The sequence below is a fragment of the Filicampus tigris genome, chromosome 16 (genome assembly GCF_054856515.1).
Source record: "Filicampus tigris isolate MCC_2025a chromosome 16, RoL_Ftig_1.0, whole genome shotgun sequence".
Classification (NCBI taxonomy): domain Eukaryota; kingdom Metazoa; phylum Chordata; class Actinopteri; order Syngnathiformes; family Syngnathidae; genus Filicampus; species Filicampus tigris.
The window spans coordinates 1,275,738-1,299,596 of NC_141232.1; the positions used below are offsets into that span (position 1 = coordinate 1,275,738).

At 45.5% G+C, this 23,859-nt stretch overlaps 4 protein-coding genes across 9 annotated transcripts; 3 read left to right on the forward strand and 1 right to left on the reverse strand.

The window, feature by feature from the left end:
* Nucleotides 1-160: 160 nt before the first annotated feature.
* Nucleotides 161-2,665, forward strand: cldnk (claudin k). The gene is made up of 2 exons (XM_086055206.1): nt 161-308; nt 1,723-2,665. The coding sequence occupies exon 2, from the start codon at nt 1,850-1,852 to the stop codon at nt 2,495-2,497; it is 648 nt and encodes a 215-aa protein (XP_085911332.1). The 5' UTR covers nt 161-308; nt 1,723-1,849; the 3' UTR covers nt 2,498-2,665.
* A 1,610-nt stretch (nt 2,666-4,275) lies between these two features.
* hgs (hepatocyte growth factor-regulated tyrosine kinase substrate) lies at nt 4,276-13,870 on the forward strand. 3 transcript variants are annotated; one of them, XM_086055186.1, is made up of 20 exons: nt 4,276-4,481; nt 5,652-5,736; nt 5,819-5,894; nt 6,017-6,109; nt 6,719-6,842; nt 7,024-7,076; nt 7,294-7,362; nt 7,507-7,631; nt 8,111-8,219; nt 8,313-8,411; nt 8,500-8,595; nt 8,669-8,707; nt 9,455-9,652; nt 10,352-10,562; nt 10,630-10,802; nt 11,504-11,644; nt 12,007-12,190; nt 12,265-12,401; nt 12,498-12,680; nt 12,818-13,870. In XM_086055186.1, the coding sequence occupies exons 1-20, from the start codon at nt 4,445-4,447 to the stop codon at nt 12,962-12,964; spliced, it is 2,379 nt and encodes a 792-aa protein (XP_085911312.1). In that variant the 5' UTR covers nt 4,276-4,444; the 3' UTR covers nt 12,965-13,870. The 3 variants fall into 3 exon arrangements, with proteins under 3 accessions (XP_085911312.1, XP_085911311.1, XP_085911313.1); XM_086055185.1 differs by having other exon boundaries at nt 4,278-4,481; nt 10,349-10,562; XM_086055187.1 differs by having other exon boundaries at nt 4,279-4,481; nt 6,725-6,842; nt 10,349-10,562.
* Nucleotides 13,871-13,922: 52 nt separating this feature from the next.
* Nucleotides 13,923-16,673, reverse strand: LOC147133941 (methyltransferase-like 26 B). Of its 4 annotated transcripts, none has more exons than XM_086055201.1 (6): nt 15,590-16,673; nt 15,291-15,453; nt 14,908-14,967; nt 14,694-14,838; nt 14,096-14,174; nt 13,923-14,023 (listed from the first exon to the last, which is right to left on the reverse strand). In XM_086055201.1, the coding sequence occupies exons 1-6, from the start codon at nt 15,787-15,789 to the stop codon at nt 13,948-13,950; spliced, it is 723 nt and encodes a 240-aa protein (XP_085911327.1). In that variant the 5' UTR covers nt 15,790-16,673; the 3' UTR covers nt 13,923-13,947. The 4 variants fall into 4 exon arrangements, with proteins under 4 accessions (XP_085911327.1, XP_085911328.1, XP_085911329.1 ...); XM_086055202.1 differs by having other exon boundaries at nt 14,087-14,174; nt 14,771-14,838; nt 15,590-16,669; XM_086055203.1 differs by having other exon boundaries at nt 14,771-14,838; nt 15,590-16,667.
* mrpl12 (mitochondrial ribosomal protein L12) lies at nt 16,339-19,599 on the forward strand. Its single transcript, XM_086055207.1, has 5 exons — nt 16,339-16,559; nt 17,387-17,588; nt 17,829-17,903; nt 18,362-18,496; nt 19,200-19,599. The coding sequence occupies exons 1-5, from the start codon at nt 16,501-16,503 to the stop codon at nt 19,314-19,316; spliced, it is 588 nt and encodes a 195-aa protein (XP_085911333.1). The 5' UTR covers nt 16,339-16,500; the 3' UTR covers nt 19,317-19,599.
* Nucleotides 19,600-23,859: the final 4,260 nt, after the last annotated feature.

A 23,859-nucleotide genomic window follows, 5' to 3' on the forward strand; every position in this document is an offset into this window, starting at 1 on the left:
ATGAGCAGACATGAGGCCACCGTCAGGAGTGGGACAGAGAGCGAGGGAGGCGGAGTTGCGCGCGGCCAAACAGCGGCTTATTGTGCTCGTCCACCAGGCACCGGGAGACACACGCATGCGTTGACACGCGCGCGCGCGCGGACACACGCGCTTGTGCCCACTGCCACGCCGCTTGGGCAGCGTCTGGTTGCCACTTGACGCTGATCGAGGCTGTGACGCCAGCTGCCCGCTCGTGAAATCCACTCGACTCCCCCCATCGCACCTCAAGGGCGTCGGACCACCTGAGGACAGGGAGAGTCCACATTAAGGTAAACAAAGTCAGTTGGGGTCAAATCTACAACGATGGGGTTTGATTCAGATGAATGTGATCTTTCTTTATCGCTGCCACTGAGGGCTTCATTGTGTGCAGTGTTCATTTTGATGTTCTTCATCTTTTTGTTACACACAAAAAGCGGTCCCTTGTAGGTTGAGATATGATCATCAGTCCAATATACGAAAACAAAAAGGCCCTCAGCTTTGTTTTCTCGGTGGCAACCTTTCTTTGTCAGACTTTTTCCACCCCGAATATAAAAGGCCAAATGGAATGGCAACAATAACAGAACAGAGCCTCTCCTCATCCGTCTTGTGCATATGCCTCAATTGTTTCCCTACAATTCATGTGTTATTCACACACACAAAAAATGCTTCACGTCAACGTTCATCCACATCCACAGCCAACCTTTTGAGATTGGTTCTTGGTTCCGCAAAGTTTCACTTCAATCGGTTTCAGCCAAGTCGACGACCCCTCAATCAACATGCAAAGGATTTTTATTTGTATTATTGGACGGTTTGCTTGCCAGGGATGTTGCAACACGTACAGTGACTGACGCGGTCCTTGTTGTGGCCCACTCCAAAACGGCTCCATGAAAGCTCGCCTGTGTTCGCCGAGCGGCTCGCTGCTTTTTCCGATGTTAGCCGCTTAGCTGGACTCCCACAGACGACTCCTGTCAAAGAAGGCCTTTCTCTGTTTCTTCTCTGTTGTCGTTCTCTTTCGCTCTTTCTCTCCACTAAAGGCGGCCCGGGTCCAAATAGTTATGATAACCAGTTGCTCGGTCAGTCTTTGCCTAGAATCTCCATCCATCCGTTTTCTGTAGTGCTTATACACGTGAGGGTCACAGGTGAGCTGGAGCCTACAGTGGAGATAAAAAGTCGACACACCCCGGTTCAAATGGCAGGTTTTTGTGACGTAAAAAATGAGACCAAGATAAACTATGGAAATGTTTTCCCACCATTATTATGACCTGAAACCTGTACCTCAACAGAAAAAATACGTACTGTATAATAAGTGTGCACACCCTTTGATAACTGGTGATGTGTCTGTGTTCACATTGACTCAATCACATACAAACTCACCTGGCAATAGTTAACCCCAAGCTCTGGTGTTCTAGTCGGCTTTTCCTGACAGTTACTTACTTTCTAGCAGGAGCCTGAAAGTTTTGTGCTCACAAGTTGCTGTCACCTGCAAGCTTCACCGTTGCTGTGGCGCTCTTTTCAGTGATGAGTATTGTTGTGTTTGCGGCACACGGCTTTGGAATTATGGCCAAAAATCTCCCCACAAATCCCCACAAAACATGATATGGATGAAAACGTGATATGGTCCATAATTCCAATCTAGGACCTTCCCGTACCGTGCTCCAGTCCATGTCATAAGACGTTTGTTTTGGGTCATTTTTTGCCTTTCAGATCACCCGTCCTGGTTTATGCTGAGTGACATCATCACCCGAAGACAAAGGAGTAAGCAGGGGAACGCCATTGAAGGACTACAGTCAACAAGCAGAGACTTATTTCCAAAGCACGGCACTGAAACGACATGGCGACAACGGGCATGCAGCTGGTCGGCCTCATCATGTCCATCCTGGGCTGGGTGGCCGGGTCGGTGGTGATCCTGGTGCCGCTGTGGCGAGTCACCGCCTTCATCGGCAACAACTTGGTGACCGCTCAGATCATCTGGGAAGGCCTGTGGATGAATTGCATCGTGCAGAGTACGGGTCAGATCCAGTGTAAGGTCTACGACAGCATGCTGGCGCTGCCCAGCGACATGCAGGCTGCCCGGGGCCTCACGGTGCTCTCGGTCATGCTGTGCGGCGTGGCCCTGGCTCTGGGGGTGCTCGGCGTCAAGTGCACCAAGTGCGTGGGAGTCAACAGCCTCAAGGCGCGCATCGCCCGTATTTCGGGGGTGCTCTTCGCCGTCGCCGGCTTCCTCTTCCTGGTGCCCGTCTGCTGGACCGCCCACTCCATCATCAGGGATTTCTACGACCCGCACGTGGCCGCCCCGCACAAGCGCGAACTGGGCCCGGGGCTCTACATCGGCTGGGGGGCGGCGGCGCTGCTGCTGGTGGGCGGGTCTCTGCTGTACGCCGGCTCGAGTCCGCCCGGCATGCCCGGCTCGCCTACCTTCAGCAGTGGAGAAAGCAGCCCTCGTCGGGCACCCGCCTCACAGGTTAAAGGCTACGTCTAACAAGGCCAACTGCAAGGCCCCCCTCAACTGATGGCAAGCCTGTTTCAACTTCCTCTTGATATTTAATATTTTCCAGCAGGCTTAGAGAAAATTGAACTCCACGTATGATCAAATAACCTTTTCTTCTTTGTATGTCATTGTCAAACACAATAAAACATTTGGCCTTTACTCATGTAAAACGTTTTTCTTTTCCCATTTTTGCCAAGCATTTACACTTAGATTCCAAAGTAAAAACAGAAATCAGAACTCAAAGACAAAAATGTGCAGCACTACAACGGTCAAGCAAGTTAATATTAAATTAATCACAAATACAGTCTGGACATTGATAATGTGGTTTAAAAAAAAAAAAAATACAGCAACTGCCTGTGCTTGTCTTTGAAAAATAAGGACATCTCTAAGTGACACGCACATTTTTGAATGGTGCTTTATCTACAACGGTGTCTGGGTGACCCCAAACTTTTGAGCATACGTTTGTCTTGCTCATTTCAAGTAAGCAGCACAGTGGCAGGCACAGTAGCACAATAGAACAATGAGCATATGCTTGTAGTGTCGTCTCTGCCATCCTCCACCCGGCGCAGAAAGAACAAAAATATACCTTCTTAATGACACGGTAATATGTTCTGGTTTAAAAACCAAAATGCTCGTTTTGCATCTCTATAAGAGCAGCTGGAATAACAGAATACACGTTGATGATGTACCACAATAACAATGAGCGCCAGTGATCCCGGTGCCAGGTAGTGACTCATACATGAGCGACGTCAGCCTAGAACAAATGATTGAGGCTCACTGTTGAGCACAGTAAGACGGCCAGTGTACAATCGAGCCATATTTGAAGTGACAATGGGCATTAAGGGGTGCTGATGAATAGCTGATCGGGGCAGCGCCCACACAAGAGCTATGCAGAATAAGTGGTGCCATACTAAACTAAACTCTATATTTCAGCCTATTTTAAATTATTTATTTTATTTTTGTCTATTATTGTGTGTGTGCCACTGCAGCATGTACAGTTTGAACATGCACACTGCACTTATACGTTGTATATATAAAATAAACAAACTCAACTTAATGATTTCATTAAAAGACATTGCACACTTAAAGGTTCAATGCAGCGGAACTGGGCTAAGGCAGTGATTCTTTCACGTATTACTATAGAGAGGGGGCCTATATAGCCCTACTGGTAGCAGACTGAGATTAGAATCACGGACTTGTGAAAAAGCATGTGTTTTAAGAATCGCAAATGCTACCCCACGCCTCAAAGAAGAAAAAAAAAGTCACCCAGTAGCGCACCGTGAAAACTTGGTTACATACATTTACATTTAATAACCAAGAACTGTTTGCTTTAAAAACATTCATGTACAATATTTATTGAACTTTTATGTGCAGTACATTTTATTTGAATTCAAGGTCTTTGTCCACTTTATTTACGGGCAGTGTTAATGTTCAAACTGTGTATAATGTTCAGGAACAAAAGCTCGTTTTGTCTCGTTTTTGATGAGCCCTTGCGCCTTTTGCCCCGGGCCACTGAATTTTGATGTTAGTAATGGTAGTGGTATTTGGAGAGCAAAGAATCTTTTTAGGTGGTACTTGGTGTCAAAAGTTAGAAATCCACGGATCTATACACGTGTTACAAACAACTGAAGTCACAATTCCAGTTAGGTCTGAAGGTCCCGTATAAAGTTCCTGGTGAGTGTTTGTTTTGTAGTTGACGTCACTCTTTGGCCAATATGGTTGTGTTGTGTATTCACGCTAGAGGGCGCTGCCCCCTTTGGAAGGTTGACGTTTGTCCAGCGGAAGTGGGAAGTGGGATCCAGTGCACAGCTGTGCGTTGTGTTTGACTTGACGCTCGCTAGCTATTAGCCGCGAAGCTAAAACGGTGAAAAGAGCTGCGGACGCCGAGTGGGGGAAACACACACACCTCGACAGCGACTTGAAGACTTTCGCTCAACTATGGGGAAAGGCGGAGGTACATTCGAGAGGCTTCTGGGTAAGTCGCGGAGATAATTGGTCATGTTAGTGGTCGACTTAGTTTGTTGGTTTGTTAACAGTGTGTTGTTGCGATCTGGGGCTGTGGCGCTGAGGCCAAGCTAATTTTAGCCTGCTAACAAAATTGGCCGCCGATGACTAAGGCCCAGATTAGCTCGCTAATATTCATAACAGGCAACACAATCGAAAATTGTGTCAATTGGTGTGGGACCAGAACGATGCCATCCATTTGATTAAAGTGATCGGTACAAGCGGCAAGTTAAACAGCCCGTCATTTTTTCAAACAAGCAGCAGAAGCAGACTCATAATTCGCATTCTTTTGATAATAAAGCAACGTCAACGTGACGATCAAGCTGTGGATCAAAATCATTTGTGAATTCGTGACACTTGCCTTGTTTTTAGACAGCTTTGTACTAAGCAAATGGCGTTGTAATCACTTTAATACGCTTGAATATTTTGTGAAATGAATTCATCTTTTGGCAATGTCTCACAATAAAGTTCTTCTTTTTTAACACAAAACTCCACCTAAAACAATAATTGTCTCTCCAAGTGCCGCCGTAATGATCACAACGCAGAGGTTTTATTCCTCGAAGTACATAGGATGTGACAGCGTGGAATCATGTCAGCCACAAATAGAACAGCATCAGTAACTGAATGAAGTTCATTCTGTCTCTCATTTATAATTAAACCGTTGGTTCTTTTATCTCAGACATTTTTTTTTAAATAACAACCTAAAAAAAACCCTGTTTGATAATAAAAGAACCAAAGAGTTTAACAATATCAGTAGTTTTCAAACCATGGCTTTAAATAGCGTACGCAAACCCTTTTCAAATCCCAGAATTTTGTCATAGAAAGAAAATGATACCAAGATGTTATTTAGGAAGTTGAAGGTGCTTCATCGTGTAATGCAAAACAAATCTATTGCTATTCCTTTTGGCAATATCTAACTCCAACGAATTATTTTGTTGCTCTCTGACCTAAAGAATTGACATCGACTATTATGAAACGCTTCTATCGTGATTATACTTTTAAGCCACGTCGCCCAGCCCTCGGTCTCGCTAATAACATTGCCACGTCACGGCATGCGAAGAGGAGCCGGCGGCAGTCATTCACTCCTAGAGATGCTAAATACGGTATCAACGGTAGGCATAATTTCTCTGATCATTTTCAGATAAGGCCACCAGTCAGCTGCTGCTGGAAACTGACTGGGAATCCATCTTGCAAATCTGCGACCTCATTCGACAAGGAGACACTCAGTGAGTCACTCCAACTGTCTTGATTTCTTGTCGTCGTCAATGTTTGTTTATTTTTTTTATGATCGGTTTCTTTCCCCATCAGGGCAAAATACGCAGTTGGCGCTATAAAGAAAAAGCTGAATGATAAAAATCCACATGTGGCCCTCTATGCACTGGAGGTAAGATGCTTCCGTTCAACGATTACTGCGGCGAGTTATTTGAACACATCATGCTGTGTTACTGGCAATGGCGTAACAGTGAGGAGAAAAAAAAAAGTTAACAATGCTTCCTTCCTCTTCAGGTCCTTGAGTCTGTGGTTAAGAACTGTGGGCAAACTGTTCACGATGAGGTGGCGAGTAAACAAACAATGGAAGAGCTGAAGGAGCTAATCAAGGTGATGTAGAAATCCAGATTATTTGCTTCACCATTTGCATTTAGTCTGGATTTTTTAGCTCACAAACATTTTAGTGGAATCTGGCAAATATCGCATGACCCCGCACATTTACCTTAGCCTGTGTGTATATCAACAGCTCGGCACGCCACCATTATGTGACAGCGCCCTCGTTCTAAGTAGCCATAACATCATAAACTTTCATGCAAGTAATAAAGAGACTCGTGTAACAGCACTTCATGCAGCTCAAATAAAGTAGAAGTTCTCCGCCTTTGAAGACATGACACGCAACATGGACAGTAGAAAGCAATTTGTCTAGGTCATTGTGCATTCAGCAAAACGTTATTTGCCCATGTTCATATCAGGGGATGTCGCGTTAGCTGTGGCTTTGTTTGAGATGCTTTTTGTGATTATTTAGAAATAGACCTGACTTGAAATTGATTTGCAAAGGGATCGTATGGTGTGTTTTTTGAAATTGATTTGCAAAGGGATTGTATGGTGTGTTTTTGTACTGAGCAGATGACCACTTTTGTGCTGATCCACTGTGCTTAAAAAAATGTCCTTTTCTTTCTTTTTTTTTCTTTTTTCTATCTGTAATTTTCCTTGCACCAGAAACAGACGGAACCAAATGTCCGTAACAAAATCCTTTACTTGATCCAAGCCTGGGCCCACGCCTTCCGCAACGAGCCCAAATACAAAGTGGTGCAAGACACCTATCAGATCATGAAGGTGGAAGGCAAGTGCCCGTCCGTCTCAATCTCTCTCTGTTATTTCTACCGCATTATGTAATATACAAGTGACTTAATTCACTCTTTGAGGCCTCTCTCAGCATTGTCGCAGGCAGATCATGTGACTATCACAACGGAATGTTGGCTTTTGATTCATGTGCAGCGTGTGATGAATGTTTTCATCCGCAGGTCATGTGTTCCCTGAGTTTAAGGAGAGTGACGCCATGTTTGCAGCAGAACGAGTAAGGTTTCTTTTATTCTTGCTCATATTTTACTCTACATAGGGTACTGTACAAAAGTTGAAGCGTGAAAAGGGTTAGGAACGTGCTCACGGACTGAATTAAAAGTACCACTGTGTTCACTGTCGGTATTGTGAAAGAAAGCACAAAGCTCCATGTTGTGTTGTGCTTCCGTATCAGCCTTGGTTAACAAGCCGCATGTGTGTTTTTGTCGATTCAGGCCCCGGACTGGGTCGATGCTGAGGAATGCCACCGGTGCAGAGTCCAGTTTGGAGTGATGACGAGAAAGGTAGGCGGGGTGTGCCTGTAAATGGGACGTGTGGACTTTCCTCCCACAGTTCTTTCAGCCGGCGCTTGTGATCGGAGGGAGCGGTGTTTTTATGGCTCGCGTGCGTAGCCTAACCTGGATTGCGCCCGCTCTTCCTTTGCAAAGCACCACTGTCGAGCCTGCGGGCAGATCTTCTGCGGCAAGTGTTCCTCAAAGTATTCCACCATCCCCAAGTTCGGAATCGAGAAGGAGGTCCGTGTGTGTGAGCCCTGCTTTGAGCAGCTGAACAAGTGAGTGCCTGCATTGCTTCAACTTTCTTCGATATTTACCATTCTTGATTTTAATGAGGACTGCGTTAGGGGATGACTACTGTGCACTCTTGTTCTTCAAATATTTGACCATACTGTCCTGGTAAACTCACAGGCCTCGACAAAAAAAGGTCAACTGAACAAATCTAAATAGGATGATGGTAGAGCAACTATAAAATGGAATAAGCCTTTATTAGCCCTGCAGTGCAGCGAAGCAGGAAATGTGAACATTTTACAAAGTGCACAACTACAATTTCAGGTAAGGGCTCACTGTGCTCATCGTAAAAAAGTTAGTCTGGAGCCCCGAAGGTCGATTTTCATTGGCTCTTTTACGAGATTAGATTACATGGTGGCGCTGTGTGTCATGAGCTGTGGTTCCACAAAACTTTGCATGTTGTTCCCCGTGTGCTCATTCACAAGATTGTTTGTCTTCTCCCCCCCACGACCCATCCCCTCTCCAGCCACCCTTCCTCTCCTTCGCTTAGGAAAGCCGAGATCAAACCGGCGTCCGCCAGCGCTGGCGAGCTGCCTCCAGAGTATCTCACCAGCCCGCTCTCCCAGCAGTCACAAGTAAAGGCTCACAGTTGACTGACTAGTAAACAGGAAATGCGCGGCAAACACGTCATTTCTACTGCCAGATGTATACGATCTTTCCTTGTCCAGATGCCTCCAAAAAGAGACGAGGCAGCGCTGCAGGAGGAGGAAGAGCTGCAGCTGGCCATCGCCCTCTCCCAAAGTGAGGCCGAGGAGAAAGAGCGAATGGTAGCACGCATCGCCGCGAGCGCGTACGAAGCTTCCTCTGCCTGATTATGGAGACGTTTTTGAAAAAGTCCAATGTGCGCACTCGCAGAAGCAGAAGAACTCGTACTCGGTGTATCCCAAGACGGAGCCCACCCCGGTCACCTCCTCGGCGCCCCCGGTCAGCACCCTCTACACGTCCCCCGTGGTGAGATGCGCTTCACGCCGATATCTTTGAAATCCATCACATTGCATCTGTTTACTGACTCTCTACAATCTAGAATTCCTCTGCTCCGTCAGCCGAAGAAGTCGACCCTGAGGTACATTTTTAATTCTGCTATTTTAACAGACATCATTTGGTCCTTTTTGGGGTTTTTTAATGTTCTTGCTATAAGTCGGGAGCAAAAATGTAACTCACTGATGTACTTTGAATAGGACAAAGAGCCAAACCAGGGTTCCCGCAGATACCTAAAAATACTTAAAGTGGGAGCAACGAGTACTGATGCCAGCCTTATTTTAAGGTATCAGTACTTATGGAGGCTGCTGATACCAGCCACCGATACTTAAGGCAAAAAAAAAAATCTGACATCAAGTCCTCCTTGGCAGTAGTTCTCGCTATATCGCAGCAATTTGATACATCGGCAATTTGTAGTCTCAAATGTGAAGTTGATGTTAAATTTAATTTCAAATGGAGTAAATCAATTCTTAAAAAGTTTTGAGTTTAACATGCCGAAGTTTTAGGAACCCTGAAAACAGGAAAATCAGCCAAACGCACACACAAAAAAGGTAAACACTCGCGAGGAGCAGACACTAACATGCAGACTAACCACGCAAGGAAATGGCCGAGCAGAACTGGAGTCGCAGCTCCTGGTGTCACTCACTCGGCCGCACCCTTCAAAGTCACACATCAACAAACACTTGGCGAACTCCCGTGTGTGAGATTTTCAGCTGAATTCTCCATCATGAAATGGGTTTATTTCTTCACGTTCTCTTTTATGTGTTGGTGTTTAACAGTCCGTCTACGTACTTGGGTTTTCTCTGATCCTGATTGTGTGGCCTTGTTTTAGCTGGCCCGTTACCTCAACAGAACGTACTGGGAGAAGAAGCAGGAGGAGGCCCGCAAGAGTCCCACGCCTTCGGCGCCGGCCCCCGCCCCACTGGCCGAACCGCCGCCGCCACCGCCGCCGGTCAGCGCGCCCGTCAGCGCGCCCGCCAGCCAGCCCGTCGAAGCTCACGTCCCCGTGCAGCCCGTCAGCATCGTGGAGGTATGCTCTGGGCTTCGGCCGCCGCGGGCGGCTATCACGCATTATGCAATATTTTCATGGATCAGCACGGAAACAAATAAAACAACTCTTGATATTGTGATCTTTTTTTTTTTAAAAAGAAAGAAAAAAAGCAACTTCATTATTCTTTGTTGTTTTTTTTACCACCGTCTTTCATGACAGAGACAAGTGGTGTGATGTGTACAGAGGCAGATGCTGATCATTTGAAAAATAGATTCTTTTCAGACTGACCATAAAAATGAGTTGTTGCTTTTTTTTTTTTTTTTTTTCCAGTGTCTCTGTGCCACTCGGTACCAAATATCCCAGTCATTGGTGACTGCGGCTTTACAGCACTCCTCGATTACCATTATTGTTATCAGAATTGTCCTTATTGGATAATTTAAGAATCACAAAATATCTGAGAATATGACTCTGTAAAATGAACATATTGTCGCTGTATGTGTCCAATTTGTGTGATTGATTTTTTTTTTTTTTTTTTTTTTTTTTTCGTTTTCACGTCAATGGGATGTCTGTAACGCGGAATCCCCTTCCATGTAAAAATGTTTAAAAACGGGAAAAAATGGGCAGGTGTTTTTCACGCCGTGTCACTTGACAACATGCAGAAGAAGTGAATGGCTGCGCTGTAGCTTCCGGTTTGAAGTGACGTGGCGCTTTACCTCCCCATGTGTCCTTCTCCAGCAGCAGTACCAGAACGGCGAGTCGGAGGAGAACCACGAGCAGTTCCTGAAGGCCCTGCAGAACGCCGTGACCACCTTCCTGAACCGCATGAAGAGCAACCACATGCGCGGGCGCAGCATCACCAACGACAGCGCCGTCCTGTCCCTCTTCCAGTCCATCAACAACATGCACCCGCAGCTCCTGGACATCCTCAATCAGCTTGACGAGAAGCGACGTGAGTCACTTTGGCGTTTGGCGCCTGCGACAAAGGCAGAGTCTTAACTCATCTGCGGTCCCGGCAGTGTACTACGAGGGGCTGCAAGACAAGCTGGCGCAGGTGCGCGACGCTCGGGCGGCCCTCAACGCGCTTCGGGACGAGCATCGGGAGAAACTGCGGCGCGCCGCCGAGGAGGCCGAGAGACAAAGGCAGATGCAGCTGGCGCAGAAACTGGAGATCATGCGGCAGAAGAAGCAGGTACCCGAGCTCGCTTGACAGCGCATTTGAAACGGCGTGCGGTTCGAGGGAAAACTCAAAGCGTTGATGCAGAGTGCCTCTATGGTCAGGGCCGCCGAAATATCTGAAGAATTGCAAAGTGTCAATATTCAACTGCACTCGAAATTATTCAGCGTTGTGAATGGGCAAAAACAATTTTGAATCTTACAACGATATGTTATAGTTTGATCAAAAGTGTTTTCAATGTGGTTACAGTACAACAAAAAATGTCCATATTTATTGAATGTCAGCACCTTTGATATATTTTGCTAATAAATGTCATTTACAATGGGGTTGATACTGTAGCATAATATACTAATGTTTGCTCCTGGTGTGACAACGGCAAAGGCTCTCCAGGGAGGACATCCACAGGCTCCACACTTTGGGTTTTTATTCTGCATTCAGAATGACACTCTTTGTAACAATAGTGTCACGTGTCCAAGTACCTTTGACGCCCTGGAAATGGGAGATGCACTACTTAAAGTAAATCCTTAAAGGTAAACGGCCATCTTTCTGTGGAACCTCTTAAATTGCAACTGAAAGTGAATCAGGTTTTATCTGTTGCGTTGGCTTACAAAGGCCAAATCCTAAAAAAAATCTGGGGACTGTTCAAGTAGTTGCGGATGTCCCAGGATGAGGCGCATGTCGTCAAGCTGTCACTGATGTTTGTTTGTGTGCTGTAGGAGTACTTGGAGATGCAGCGGCAGCTGGCCATCCAGCGCCTGCAGGAGCAGGAGAAGGAGCGCCAGATGCGTCTGGAGCAGCAGAAGCACACCATCCAGATGAGAGCTCAGATGCCCGCTTTCTCTCTGCCCTACGCACAGGTGGGGACACACGCACACGCGCACGTCCGCACAAGCCTGCCGCCATTTGACAGTGAGCCCCCATTCATTCATTCGTTCATATTCCTGAGCGCCTGTTCTCAGACACTCACTGCCAAGAAAATCATAATACTTTGAGGAAATGAAAAGAAGACTCAACTCGCACGCGCTCGCAATTCTCCAAATAAGAGGCCAAGTGTGTTTGCGTCAAGCTGCTTGTCACTCTCGGTTGAAGTTGATTGAAAAACGGACACATAGTGTAAATCAAGGGTATTCATCACATTCTGTTGAAACACCAAAATGTTCAACCAAACCATATCATTTAATCCAGCGAAAGTTTAAATGTCTGCACAATCCTCCTCCAGATGCAGTCTTTGCCCCCTAATGTAGCTGGCGGGGTGGTGTACCAGCCCGGCGGTCCGCCCACCTACCCGGGCACCTTCAGTCCAGCTAACTCTGTGGAAGGTTCCCCTATGCACAACCTCTACATGAACCAGCCGGGCCAGGGCGCACCGCCGCAGTACCAGGCCATGCCGGCTGCGGCCTCAGGTAGCCCAATGCGTCACTTGTGGCCTCGCTCCATTGCTTTCTTCCCAATTTGCTTGTTTTTCTTGCTTGTCTAGATCCCAGCATGGTGAGTGCATACATGTATCAGCCTGCTGCCACCAATGGGCAGCCGGCTCCTCCTCCTGGTCAGGCCCCGGCAACCACCAGTACACCCTACTCCAACTACCAACCCACACCCACGCAAGGCTACCAGGTCTGCTTCTGCTGCGCACCAGTCCAAATCAAGCTTGTTGGATTTTAGGCATGATTTGGGTGGCACTAATCCGAAGCGCCTCCTCATTGTGCTTAGAATGTGGCGTCGCAGGCCCAGAGCTTACCCCCCATGTCCCAGGCTGCCGCCACCAACGGCATGGGCTACATGGGCTACCCGCCCTACAGCATGCAGAACATGATTTCAGCACTTCCAGGGCAGGACCCCAACATGGCCGTCCAACAGCCGTACATGTCCGGCCAGCAGCCCATGTACCAACAGGTCAGATGATCACCCCACCTCCCCCTCCCCCTCGCCTCTGAGTTAGGCTTAACCCTATGAATGTGTTTGGCAACTGTTTTCAAATGTTAAAAAGAAATCACAATGTCTGGTTTACGTTTTGGACCTGCCTGTTCTAGGTGGCTCCCCCTTGTGGCCCTCAGCAGCCACCGCAGCCGCCGCCACAGCAGCAAACGCAGCCGCCGCTGCCGCAGCAGCACCATCAGCACCCCCCTCCCCAGGTGGTCCCGGCCAATGCGGAGGCGCAGCTCATTTCTTTCGACTGAAAGCTGCTGCTTGCGTGTGATCAGGCGACACACACACCCCTACCCACACGCACACACACACCCACACACCCCCCCCCCCCCTCACACACACACACACACCCACACACACACACACACACACGACCCTCTCCTGATGGGTCACACCTCCACCTCGGTGTCATGTCGTGGCGATGTGAAATCTTGTGATGATCTCTTTACTTTAGTGTGGGAGTGGGTGAGCTAACCCACATCTCGTTACCTGTTCCTTGTATTTCCTCCTTCACAAATAGTCTCTTAACAATGAAATAAGAACATACTAATTACAGGGCGAAAAAAGACTTTTCAGTGCAACTCAAGCATGCAGATTTTTTTTTTTCTTTTAATTGTATTCCCGAGTGGAGCCTATCTGAGTACTTTATTTTTTGACTGAGTGGCGTTAAAGGAAGCAAGCGTGTGTGTCTTGAAGGAGAGGAAGCACAGCGAGAGGCTTGGAATGAACAGCACTAACAAACTCATCACCGGGGTCACTTCTTAACATTCCACTTGTTGGTTCCATCCTCTTCATCCTTTTCTCCATCCACACAAACTAACAGTGTCTCTTTAGTTTGGGCGTTTCCTAGTCGTGAATTGTTTGCAATATTTAAAAAGAGTCGGGAGAAGATTCACGGTTGACTCACTGAAGCGCTAGCGCAAAGCGACCATTTATGCCAGGCCTCACGCTGTACGTATCCGCTAAGATGCCTTCGATCCATGTGCGGGGGCACGAGGACAAGTGGAAAACCTTTGCTCTGCATGTAATCTATCGCCGGTCACCAATCGGCCCTCTCTGTAACTTTGTGGTCATTCTTTACTCCATCAAAGGCCATCTGTCTGGCTCGCAAGTTATTTTAAATTTATATTTAATAAATATCTTCTTCTTATTGCCCACTTTCTTCATTGGTTTTATTTTTTTTCTGTCATTAGGCTAAAGAACAACACGTGGATCGTGATACCTTTATTTCGGCTCAACGAGTACAGTGATAGACAACGTTGCTATATTTTTCTGAAGATGAGACATTTGTAGCATTCCTCCATCTCCACCTGCATGACAAATCTGTTTGAGTTTTTTTTTACTTCACTTTTTGCGCAGCAACGTGTTTATACCTCACTCACCATCCTCTCCATACGCATCCCGTTTGCATAGGCCAACTGTCGGAGCACGTCCGCGTCTGGAAGTCCCCACTCGGGATTCCTGAGGGACAGGACATGACATCGTCGGAGTTGAATGACGAAGAACAGTACATACTGGCTATCGCATTCTGAATAGTGTTCGTGTAATGGAATTCATGTGCACATGACACTTGAGAAAAATCCATTTTCTATACCACTTTGCCCTGTATAGGTTTTATTTCAAATTCAATCATGCATTTCACCACTGAAATTTAAAAAAAGTACATGAATCATAAGAAAAAGCTCATTTACGTTTTGAGATATTTTTAAATTCTTTTTAGTACAAAAACTGAAGTAACCACCATAGTATATCAATGCACATTTTAAATGTCAAAGGAAATGAATACGGTCGGAAAAGTCTCATTTACACATAATGCACATTTTGAATAAGACAATGACTCAGATGCACACTTTGAAAGTTACCTTTAGAATGTACATCCAATTTTAATTAACATTTCAAAACACAAACATTTCACAGTACTCTAATGTTCTGTTATATTTCAATTCATTGCATAATGAATGATCTTACAATATTACACACCAACTAGATCTCTTTCCGGTTTCAAATGCATGTATCCAATATGCAAATAAGATGGAACAAGGGACTTGTAGACGTACACTTTGCGGAGCTCTTCATGAAGGAGTTGGTTGCATGATGGCGTAATGGTGCCGTTCATAGCGTACGCCTGCAAAATCAAGTGCCACAAAAGCCATTTGCGGTTGAAAACCTGCTTTTAAGCGTGTCTTATACGTACCCCGTATGTCACCAAGAGGCCGTTTTGTTTGATGATCTGACCTGCCCCGTTGAAAACACCCTTGAAAAGAAAAGAACAAACAAGTTGAAACGTGATGGAAATGACAACTGCCAAAACGACATGAAGGCCATCAAATGCAACAAGTGGAAGATTTTAGACTTGCCAACTCAACTCTCCAGACTTCAACCCGACAGAGAATGAACCTAATGTGTGTTTTTGCAATTTGTGATCAAGACAGAGAACAAGCAAACACCGCACAGGAAGCTACAGCCGAGATTCGAAGCCAGAACCTTAAGCTGGGAGGCCGACATGCCATCCCGACACTCCACCGCGCTGCACTTGATGTGAACTCAGACCAAGTTTCTTGTTAGGTCCCGGCCTACCTGTGCTGTCTTGAAGGGGCTGAACTGCAGTAGGTTAATGGCAACAATGACATCACAGCAGCCCCGAGAGAGCCCCGCCCACTTCTCCCATGGCTGGCTGGCATCCAGGTGCACAGGTGGCAGCACTGTCGTCACTTTGGTTGCGGCGATGTATGCCTTGATGCTGACGCATGTCACATGATACGTGTCACATGTTAGTAGTGCATACGATCCAAAAACGACAGAAACATGATTCAACAGTTGGCCGCACATAATGCACATACCCAAAAGCATCACTGCACTTGGGTATGTTTTCGTACCTCTCCCGGGCCTCCTCCTGGATGTCCGACGGCTGCCAGGTGACAAAGGGCATCTTCTGGGCGAAGCGGAAAACATGCTGCCCGGTTCCGGATCCCAGCTCCAGAGCGAAGAGCTGCCGGTGCGATTGCTCCTCCAGCGCTTCCTTCAGCACCGAGCAAACTTCCTCCCAGTTCCTCTCCGCCTGAGGAGACAGCAGCATGGCCTGCAGGAGGGATGGATGGCGGCGGCACGAGAGCCCCGCAGGTGTCTTCTGCTGGCTTCCTTTCTTACAATCAGACCGAGGTGAGATGTGAATGATGGCAGGTGGCTTGCAGATTACCCGTTTAAGAGGATTCCCTTTGTGCCTCACTATAGGCGCGTAATAGCGCACCACGTTACATTTATGTAGGTAACTTTTGGGGTAAACTGCACTTAAGGTAGTTGAAATGCAACTTACCTTTACTTGAGTATTTTTGTAAAGAAACAGTAGTCTCTGTTACACTAAGCTACAGTCCTCTCACTTGTGCATAGTAACGTTACTCACCAGTTACTCAGTACAGTACAGGAGTTTCGGTTTTACTCAAGTAATATTTGGAGGACTACTTTTTACGTTACCTTGAGTCATATTATTTTGCTACTTTAATTAATCGTACCCAACTCTTGAGAAATAACCTTCTGCTCCTCTACCCACTTTTGACAAAAAAGCGATACCCAAACAAAATTAAGTAACAAAAAAGCGATAAACAAACAAGGATCGTAGGATCAGGTCTTGGCGGGCACCCGTAGTTGATCGCAATGCATGCCGGGTAGGTCAGCTTCATTGTGGAGGGCGCCATGTGCTTTTAAGGCAAATAGCGACTCGGTTTGGACCAACGAGGCCGCTCATTGAAGGGCAACGCCGGCACTGGAAGACTCCGGATAACCGCCTAGCATGTACTGTACCAGACGTTGCCTCCGAACGGCGCTGCGGGCCGCGGCGAGCCTCCACCGGTACGTTTGCTCCGGCTCTCGCCGCCTTACCCAACACCGTACCCGCGGCGGAAGCCGCGCGGCATCCGACCGGCTCGTCAAGGGCAGACAGACAGCCAGCCGGCCGGTGACGGTGGAGCCTCGGCGTGCACGTTCCACCAAGCATGACTCGTGTTTCTCCACTATGTATTTAATAAACTGCACATTAGCTATTGAGCTACGATGTTAGCTCTGCTGTGAGCAATCTGTTGTACTAATGTCTCATAGTTCTCCATTGATTGCAGTGTGTAGGTCAAATGACATCTGTGCACTTATTTTAGACGTAATACTACTTTTTGCACATATTCAGTGTGTGTTTTTCGTTGAAACTATTTCTGCTGTCGACAGTCAAGGTCACTCGTCTGTGTAATGATGCTCGGGAACGTTCTGACACCCTTGTGTTTTCGCACTGTGTATCTACACAGCGAATAGTAACAATTTGATACACATACATCTAGTAAAACAGTGCTTAAATGTTTGTTTTAATAGTATATATTTACATTCTTTGTAGTAAATAATTTTAGGACCAATTTAAATGAAATTTCCTAATGCGGCCCATAGGTAGGCAACCCATTACGCAAATAAACGCCCCTCCCCCCGCAGCCAATCTTCATCTATTAGCTAGTTCAAAAAAAGAAAAGAAAAAGAAATTAGTTCTGAGAAAGTATGTTGAGGGGAAAGTAGTGTACGATGAATTTTGAATGATATGAAATTGATTTGGATCATAGTTTGTGGTAATTTTCACTTTGCTCTAGTGTTAAATGAAAGTGGCCGTTGCTAGGATCTAATCCTGTGTCGTCTTTGCGCAGACAACAGCTTCAGCAGCAGCAGACGCCGGCCTGGTGCGCTTTGCGACTCCTCAGGACGAGCGCCGCCGTCCGCTCAGACGCCCTGGTCACGCCGCCGCTGGACGACGCCCCCAAGCAGTACTCGCCCAAAATCCAGCAGCTCGTCAGCGACATCGCCAGCCTCACCCTGTTAGAGGTGTCGGACCTCAATGAGCTCCTCAAGGTAAACTTGCCTACCTACTCAGGCTGGGCGGTATGACCCAAAAAAAACCCAAATCACCATTGTTAATGTTTGTTACCATTAAAGTTTACTTGAACCTGCAAACAAAACTAGCGCAAGTAAAGGTCGACTCTGATTGGCTTCTGTCATGTCCTTGGCACCACGTCCGAATGAGTGCATATTCTCACAGTTGATCACCACAACCAACCCGAAGTAAATCTTTGACTTTTCCGCCTGTCGCAGAAAACGTTGAACATTCAGGATGTCGGAATGATGCCGATGGGCGCGATGGCCGCATCGGCTGCTCCCGGACCTCCGGTAAGAACAGTTTGCTGCTGAGCCGGTTGATAGCCAAAATGGCAGCACCTAAACAGGCTTTGCTATGGCTTGTGGCAAGAAAGTGTGGTACGGTGCCTGGGCTTTTCCCACCGGTATGCAAAAGAGTCGGTGACTTTAAAGACAAAATAAGGTAACATTTAAGACATTACAAACAAAACGTCAGAGTAAATGAAGTGAGATACGAATTAAAACTTTTTTTTTTTAACTTTAATGCAAGTACAGTCTTTATCACGGTTAGCGTTTGAATAGAGTCTCCAAAATGTTGTTTGTACCCTTGTCTATCAAATTTGTTTCTTGCCATTTGACCCATTGAATCTGTTTTCAAGTCCACTTTGAGTTTCCACTGGTTGTAATACACCTGAAGCATTACTCCCCAAAATGAAAGTGCAATAAATTCCTCCGCCATCTGCAGTTGAGTAAGCCAAAAATGTGTTCAGGCTGCGGAAGAGGAGGCGGCGGTGAAGAAAGAGAAGACTCACTTCACCGTCAAGTTAACGGAAGTCAACGCGACCGAGAAGGTCAAACTCATTAAGGAGGTGAAGAACTGCATCCAAGGCTTGAACCTGGTGCAGGTAGGTCGCACAATTCCCTTTCGGGGAATTTCATTTCAGTCAGCATCGCCTTTTTTATTGGGTGGCCACTTTACTTAAGTTTACTGTTGTATGAACGCTAAGAATGTTAAAATATTACTTTGGAAAAAAAAAAAAAGAATGGACTAATGTAAGAATAATAATGTATATTATGATTCATGTGTTGGATTATTATTATTAGGTTTGTTAGTTTTATTAGCTTAGCTTATTAGCTTTAGCTTTTTCCATATCTAGGCCCAACTTGCTTGATGTGCTTTGCTTCCACATAGGTATGTTAATGGCTCTCACACGCACACGCACACACATAGACAAAACAATTTCAGAGTGTTCCAGCTGCTTTGGCTCCCCTTTCCCTGAGGAGCTGGAACACCTTTGTAATCAGGGCCTCCGAAGAAAATGAAAAGAGAGGAGGCACAGGAGCGGGTAGAGGCTTTTAGGAACTGTAATAGTACACTTCGCTGCGCTCTCCTTGCGAGAAAAAAGACAATATTGTGTCGAGTGTCTTCTCTCCTCATTGTGTGTGTTGTTTACTAATGTCTCACTTGGTGTCAACCTGACAACTAATTACGGTACATTTTCTTGAAAAATGATCAAATCTGTTCAAATGGCCGATCATATTTTGTTTGACTGTTTTGACCGGTTTTGCGCGTACATGTGTGTGACTTGTTGTTTTTGTTTAAACCAGGCCAAGAAGCTAGTGGAGTCTCTTCCTCAGGAGATCCGCGCCAACGTTTCCAAAGACGAGGCGGAGAAACTGAAAGCGGCGTTGCAGGCGGCGGGCGGCACCGTGGTCCTGGAGTAGACCACGGCCCCCTTTCTTTCTCCCCCAGTCCCCTCATGGGACTTCGTCCATCTTGATTTTCTACAGAAAGGGCCTTCCCTCATTCGTGTGGTGTCTCTTCAGCGGCGGGGCGCAACAAGTCAGACTGAACTTTTTACAGATGAGTTCGCCGACCGCCTTCTGCTGGTGCGTCTCACTTGCGTGTGCGGACGTGGAAAGAAAAGCGTTTCCGTTTGGTGGAGGGCACAGTTAAGTTCTTGTTGCTCAAGGAATTGTTGTCATTAAAAGGTGAAATATAAACTCATTCCCCCATGTTTTAGTTTTTGTCACTCAATGCCTTTGAACACTGCAGCTGGTCACACTATTGGGTAACCTTCCTGCTCAATACAATGACAAAATTCAACAAGTTGAAGAAAAAAAAAACCCATAAAGGTATCTAGTTGTACTGTACTTTTCACTTACTTTCTAGTAAAGATTTTGGTTTATGATTTTTAGTATATAAAATGTTGTGTTTTTCATCTATTCATTTTTTAAATTTAGGTTTGTTTGTTGTTATCCGTGCATCCGTTATCCGAACCGATTATCCTCAGCAGGGTCGTGGGCGTGCTGGGGCCTAGTATGTTATTTGATTTGATTTAAATGTTTGAAATCATAAACGAAATACAATTTGTTAGGTTCACCAGTTCAAAAAAACAGTCGGCAGGCTTTTCAAATATGGCTTATTTAAATATTGACTTAAATTGGTTTTCAAGAGAGAAATATAAGGTTCGTCAGGTGGGGTGTTACCACGTGGTGCGTTACCACTGTTGACCACTAGAGGGAAGCAGAACTCCAGAATTTCAACTACGAATGTGACCTAGCTGACAGCACTCCTGTAAGTGCTACCTTTTGATTTGCACTTTTGTAGCATTAAGAGCACCTTTACTCTGCTACTTACACTATACTTAAGTCGAAGAGCATGTACTTTGTAAGAAGTAGAAGTACTGATTTATTGGACTCCTAGGTAAAAGTAAGAAGCAAAGTACAGACTGTGTACAAAACGCACTTGCGTGTTGTAACAAAGTAGTTGTACTCGATCGCTTAGCTCCCACCCGTGAGTACACGACTAACCGAAAAGCTTTTCTTGTCGGTTTGTTTGCGTGCTGTTGACCTTTTGAGAAGATTGCACCAAGAAGCGCAAGTGAGATAATATCGCTGACACTGCAATTAGCATCAACCTGAAATCAATTGTTCCTTGGTCTCCCCCAGTGGAAATGTGACGCGCGTGGACAAAGTGAAGACAAGCCGAGACAAAGTCCAACTCAAATAGTCCCTCCTCGGGACACAACATTAGGCACACGTGCATGTGACATATCCAATGGAAGACGTCAAATGCTTGTAGTTTCTTTTACCACTTGAGCTGCTCGACCTCAAATATTAGGTTTAAGTGTGTCTATAGAAATGGATGATATAACAGTAATTAGACATACGCTTTCCCCCCCTAACATAATAGATTGACTCTGATTCAAACCAATTAAAATTAAAGATGAACATTGGAGATGTCTTATTTTTGAACATCTTTTAACTGAATGAATACGCTAAAAAGACATTTCGGTAAAATATTACGTTTATCATCAATTTGAAAATAATATAATTCCATATTTGATTATTTGAATTATTTAATGTTACGTTTGTTTAGAATTCTGAATTAATACATGCATTAAATCAATAATTATGGACATTCGTTGCAAAAGTTTAGATTCATCTGTCTTTGTTGTAAAAAATATAAAATTCTTGATGAATGAATTCTTGGTTCTTGCATGTTTTTAAATGAAAGTAATTTAGTCATGAAAATATGGAATTAATCCAAATGCAATAAAAGTTGATGGTCTGCTTATTCAAATGTAATAATGAAATAAAAGAAAGACACGTTTAGTCAAATGTAACTTTTATCAGCATTTACAAAGATAAAAGCGTAAAACCACAAAATTGTACATACCTATTTTTGAATCCAAGACATTTACTGTAAATACGAAGAGACGTAATTATTTTTGAGCTGTAAATTAGACATACAGCATTTAATAAAAGAGGTTTAGCATTAGCGGGAACCTTTTGCAAGCTGCAAGTATGACATTTGAATATGTTAGCATTTTAACATGTTTTAAATAGCAGATGCAAGCAGAGTAGATGTTGAGACGAAGTGACCGAATGTATGTGGCGTTACGTTTGTGTCGGCGTGATGTCATTAGCATTCGGAGTAGACGCTGGAAGAAGAACATTGGAAATGATTGTCCTTATTTGCAAATGTCCTCGTGACTACCGCAGATGAATCGAGTGTTCCATTAATCACGCTCGGCGGGAGGAAGAACGCTAATTGATGAAGCGTCCCACCGACATCCCCTGGCGACGTTTGTACGAGGAGACGAGCCAATGGTGGCGACCTGATGGGGTTGGGTAATTACGTTTCGGTGAAGCAGCGTGTGGCTCAACGGGTCATCTTCTCCAACGGGACAGCGGCTGTCGGTTTGCAAAAAATTGTCTGCGCTATACATTTTCTACTCGTTTGTGGTTTAGTATCATAACGTCTCAGGTGAAGCAGCATGTGGCTCACTGCCTTTTCCAAGTAACTGTAAACAATTATATATTTGTGGGCAGCTCAGTGTTTTTGCATAATCGTGGCAGACTCTGTGTACTGCATTCCCGTGTTTGCTTTATGCAATTTCTCCTCTTCCTTGCCACGGCCTAAACGATCTTGAAAAAGGACTTTGTTACAAGGCGGATCATTTTCAGTGTTAAGTCTGATAGCAGCGTCAGAAAGCGTTGCATACTGCATTCCTGCTTTATGCAATGTCTCCCTTTTCGTACAAGAAATGCACTGAGCAGAAGATTCCTGTTTCCTACCTTGTTGCTTATTAAAGAAATGTAGGAAATATTGTGGGTCACGTCGGTCACAACATGTTCCCGGCCTAATGGCGCCTCGCCCGCTCCGAACCACATCCCGCTAACCGCCGTCTTCCGCTCCGTAATTGGCCGAGCGTCGCCCCGACTGACTTGCCGCCACCTTCCGACCGCAGCTGTTGTATTATTTGCCTCCGTGCACTTTGCAGTTATTTATTTCTCTAGTTAGTTTTCGTCTTGAAATCAACTCAATTTGCCCGCCAGGCGGGAAAGCAGTCACCGACAGGAAATGACAGCAATTGTTTCTGAATGTGAAGACCCCCCCAAAATATGTTTATGTTTATCTGTGTGCGTGCGTTTGTGCTTGGGGCGCAGAACATCATGTTGTTTTATTTTTAAAGACTTCATCTTAAACTCATTTTCAATGCCACGATAAACGTGTTTTTATAGCAGCCTTGATAAGCAGCCGGCTTCATGTCATTTTCCGCCAAATGCTCGGAAATGAGCCCATCTGGCACTTTTGTAGTTGAATGACTGCCATCCGTGCAAAGAAAAAAATCCAAATAAGTCCTAAAAATCACAGTGGCACCGTCACAATCCAAGTCCAAGCTGTCACCAGGGCCATAACAACCTTCATTAAGGTTAACTCAGCTCAACATTTGCATGCAAACTCAACTGTTGTAGTCGCATTGAAACCTGATTCATTGTCAGTGGTTGCCAGCCAATCACAGGGCACAGACAGACAAAGGACAATTTAGAGCCTCATCGAACCTAACATGCAAGTTTTGGGAACGGGGTAGGAAAGTGTCAATTCAATTGTAAACTGGTTGCCTCGTCTACGCGCCGCTAAAAGGCCGCGCGTTGCGCGTTCAATTCCGCCGACATCGACGAGCGAGCTAATGGCCTCTCCAAAGTGTCTGCTGACATTATTAAGGCTCAAATGATTGTTTGCTCACTTGCAGCCAAAGACGACACTTGGAAAGTCAGACAGAATAAGCGCGGCTCAAACACCCCGCGGCCACGCTTAACCTTCGGAAAGCGCCCGGAGGACCGCTGCGCTATTCCAAGCGAGTTAGCGTCTTCACCGTTCTCCAATAGTCATTTTTATTTCCATTTCAGTTTGCAGGAAGTCATGAATAATCAAGCAGTATGCGTATTTATGCCCTGGCGGACCCTAGCGTCATACATAATGGAAGTTCACACATGTCGACTACGACAACTCGGGTTGCCTTTGTTCCCCTGATAGGTGGCGAGAGTTCCAAACAAGTTCAAACATGTCACTGGAACATTATTTAAGGAGAGCTGCTGATGTATTTTTCCCCTCATGATTTCAAACAGAAACTCTTTCTTCGTTCTAGTTGCGGAAGCAAAGAGCAGGGTGTCTTCGCTGCATCGATAATTTGGCCGAGCAAGCGAGCATTTGGCACTTATCAGAAGCTAACACAGCTAACGCTGTTAGCTAGTGCTAATCTGTGCTAATATGTCTTGTTTTCATCCTTTACTCGTTCTTTTTTCTCCTGAAACCTTTTGCCCTCTGTCCCTGAAAGCTCAACATTTTCTTTAAAATTCAAATTGGCTCTAACTTCTAAAGGCACTCGGACTAAAGAGCACCAGGGTGACGCATAGAATACTGTATAAAAAAAATGTATGTAGTGCATTCACTTTAGCGAGGCAAAAAAAAAAAAGG

What these genes read in the sequence shown, in the direction of transcription:
- hgs (XM_086055185.1), top strand. Translation starts at nt 4,445, where the DNA reads ATGGGGAAAGGCGGAGGTACATTCGAGAGGCTTCTGG. An exon ending in TCATGCGGCAGAAGAAGCAG is followed by an intron (nt 10,803 to 11,503) that starts GTACCCGAGCTC and finishes TGTGTGCTGTAG; the next exon opens with GAGTACTTGGAGATGCAGCG. An exon ending in CATGCCGGCTGCGGCCTCAG is followed by an intron (nt 12,191 to 12,264) that starts GTAGCCCAATGC and finishes TTGCTTGTCTAG; the next exon opens with ATCCCAGCATGGTGAGTGCA.
- LOC147133941 (XM_086055201.1), bottom strand. Translation starts at nt 15,789, where the DNA reads ATGCTGCTGTCTCCTCAGGCGGAGAGGAACTGGGAGGAAGTTTGCTCG. An exon ending in CAGGAGGAGGCCCGGGAGAG is followed by an intron (nt 15,454 to 15,589) that starts GTACGAAAACAT and finishes GACATGCGTCAG; the next exon opens with CATCAAGGCATACATCGCCG. An exon ending in GCCCCTTCAAGACAGCACAG is followed by an intron (nt 14,968 to 15,290) that starts GTAGGCCGGGAC and finishes TTTCTTTTCAAG; the next exon opens with GGTGTTTTCAACGGGGCAGG.
- cldnk (XM_086055206.1), top strand. Translation starts at nt 1,850, where the DNA reads ATGGCGACAACGGGCATGCAGCTGGTCGGCCTCATCATGTCCATCCTG.
- mrpl12 (XM_086055207.1), top strand. Translation starts at nt 16,501, where the DNA reads ATGTACTGTACCAGACGTTGCCTCCGAACGGCGCTGCGGGCCGCGGCG. An exon ending in CGGCTGCTCCCGGACCTCCG is followed by an intron (nt 17,904 to 18,361) that starts GTAAGAACAGTT and finishes AAATGTGTTCAG; the next exon opens with GCTGCGGAAGAGGAGGCGGC. An exon ending in AAGGCTTGAACCTGGTGCAG is followed by an intron (nt 18,497 to 19,199) that starts GTAGGTCGCACA and finishes TGTTTAAACCAG; the next exon opens with GCCAAGAAGCTAGTGGAGTC.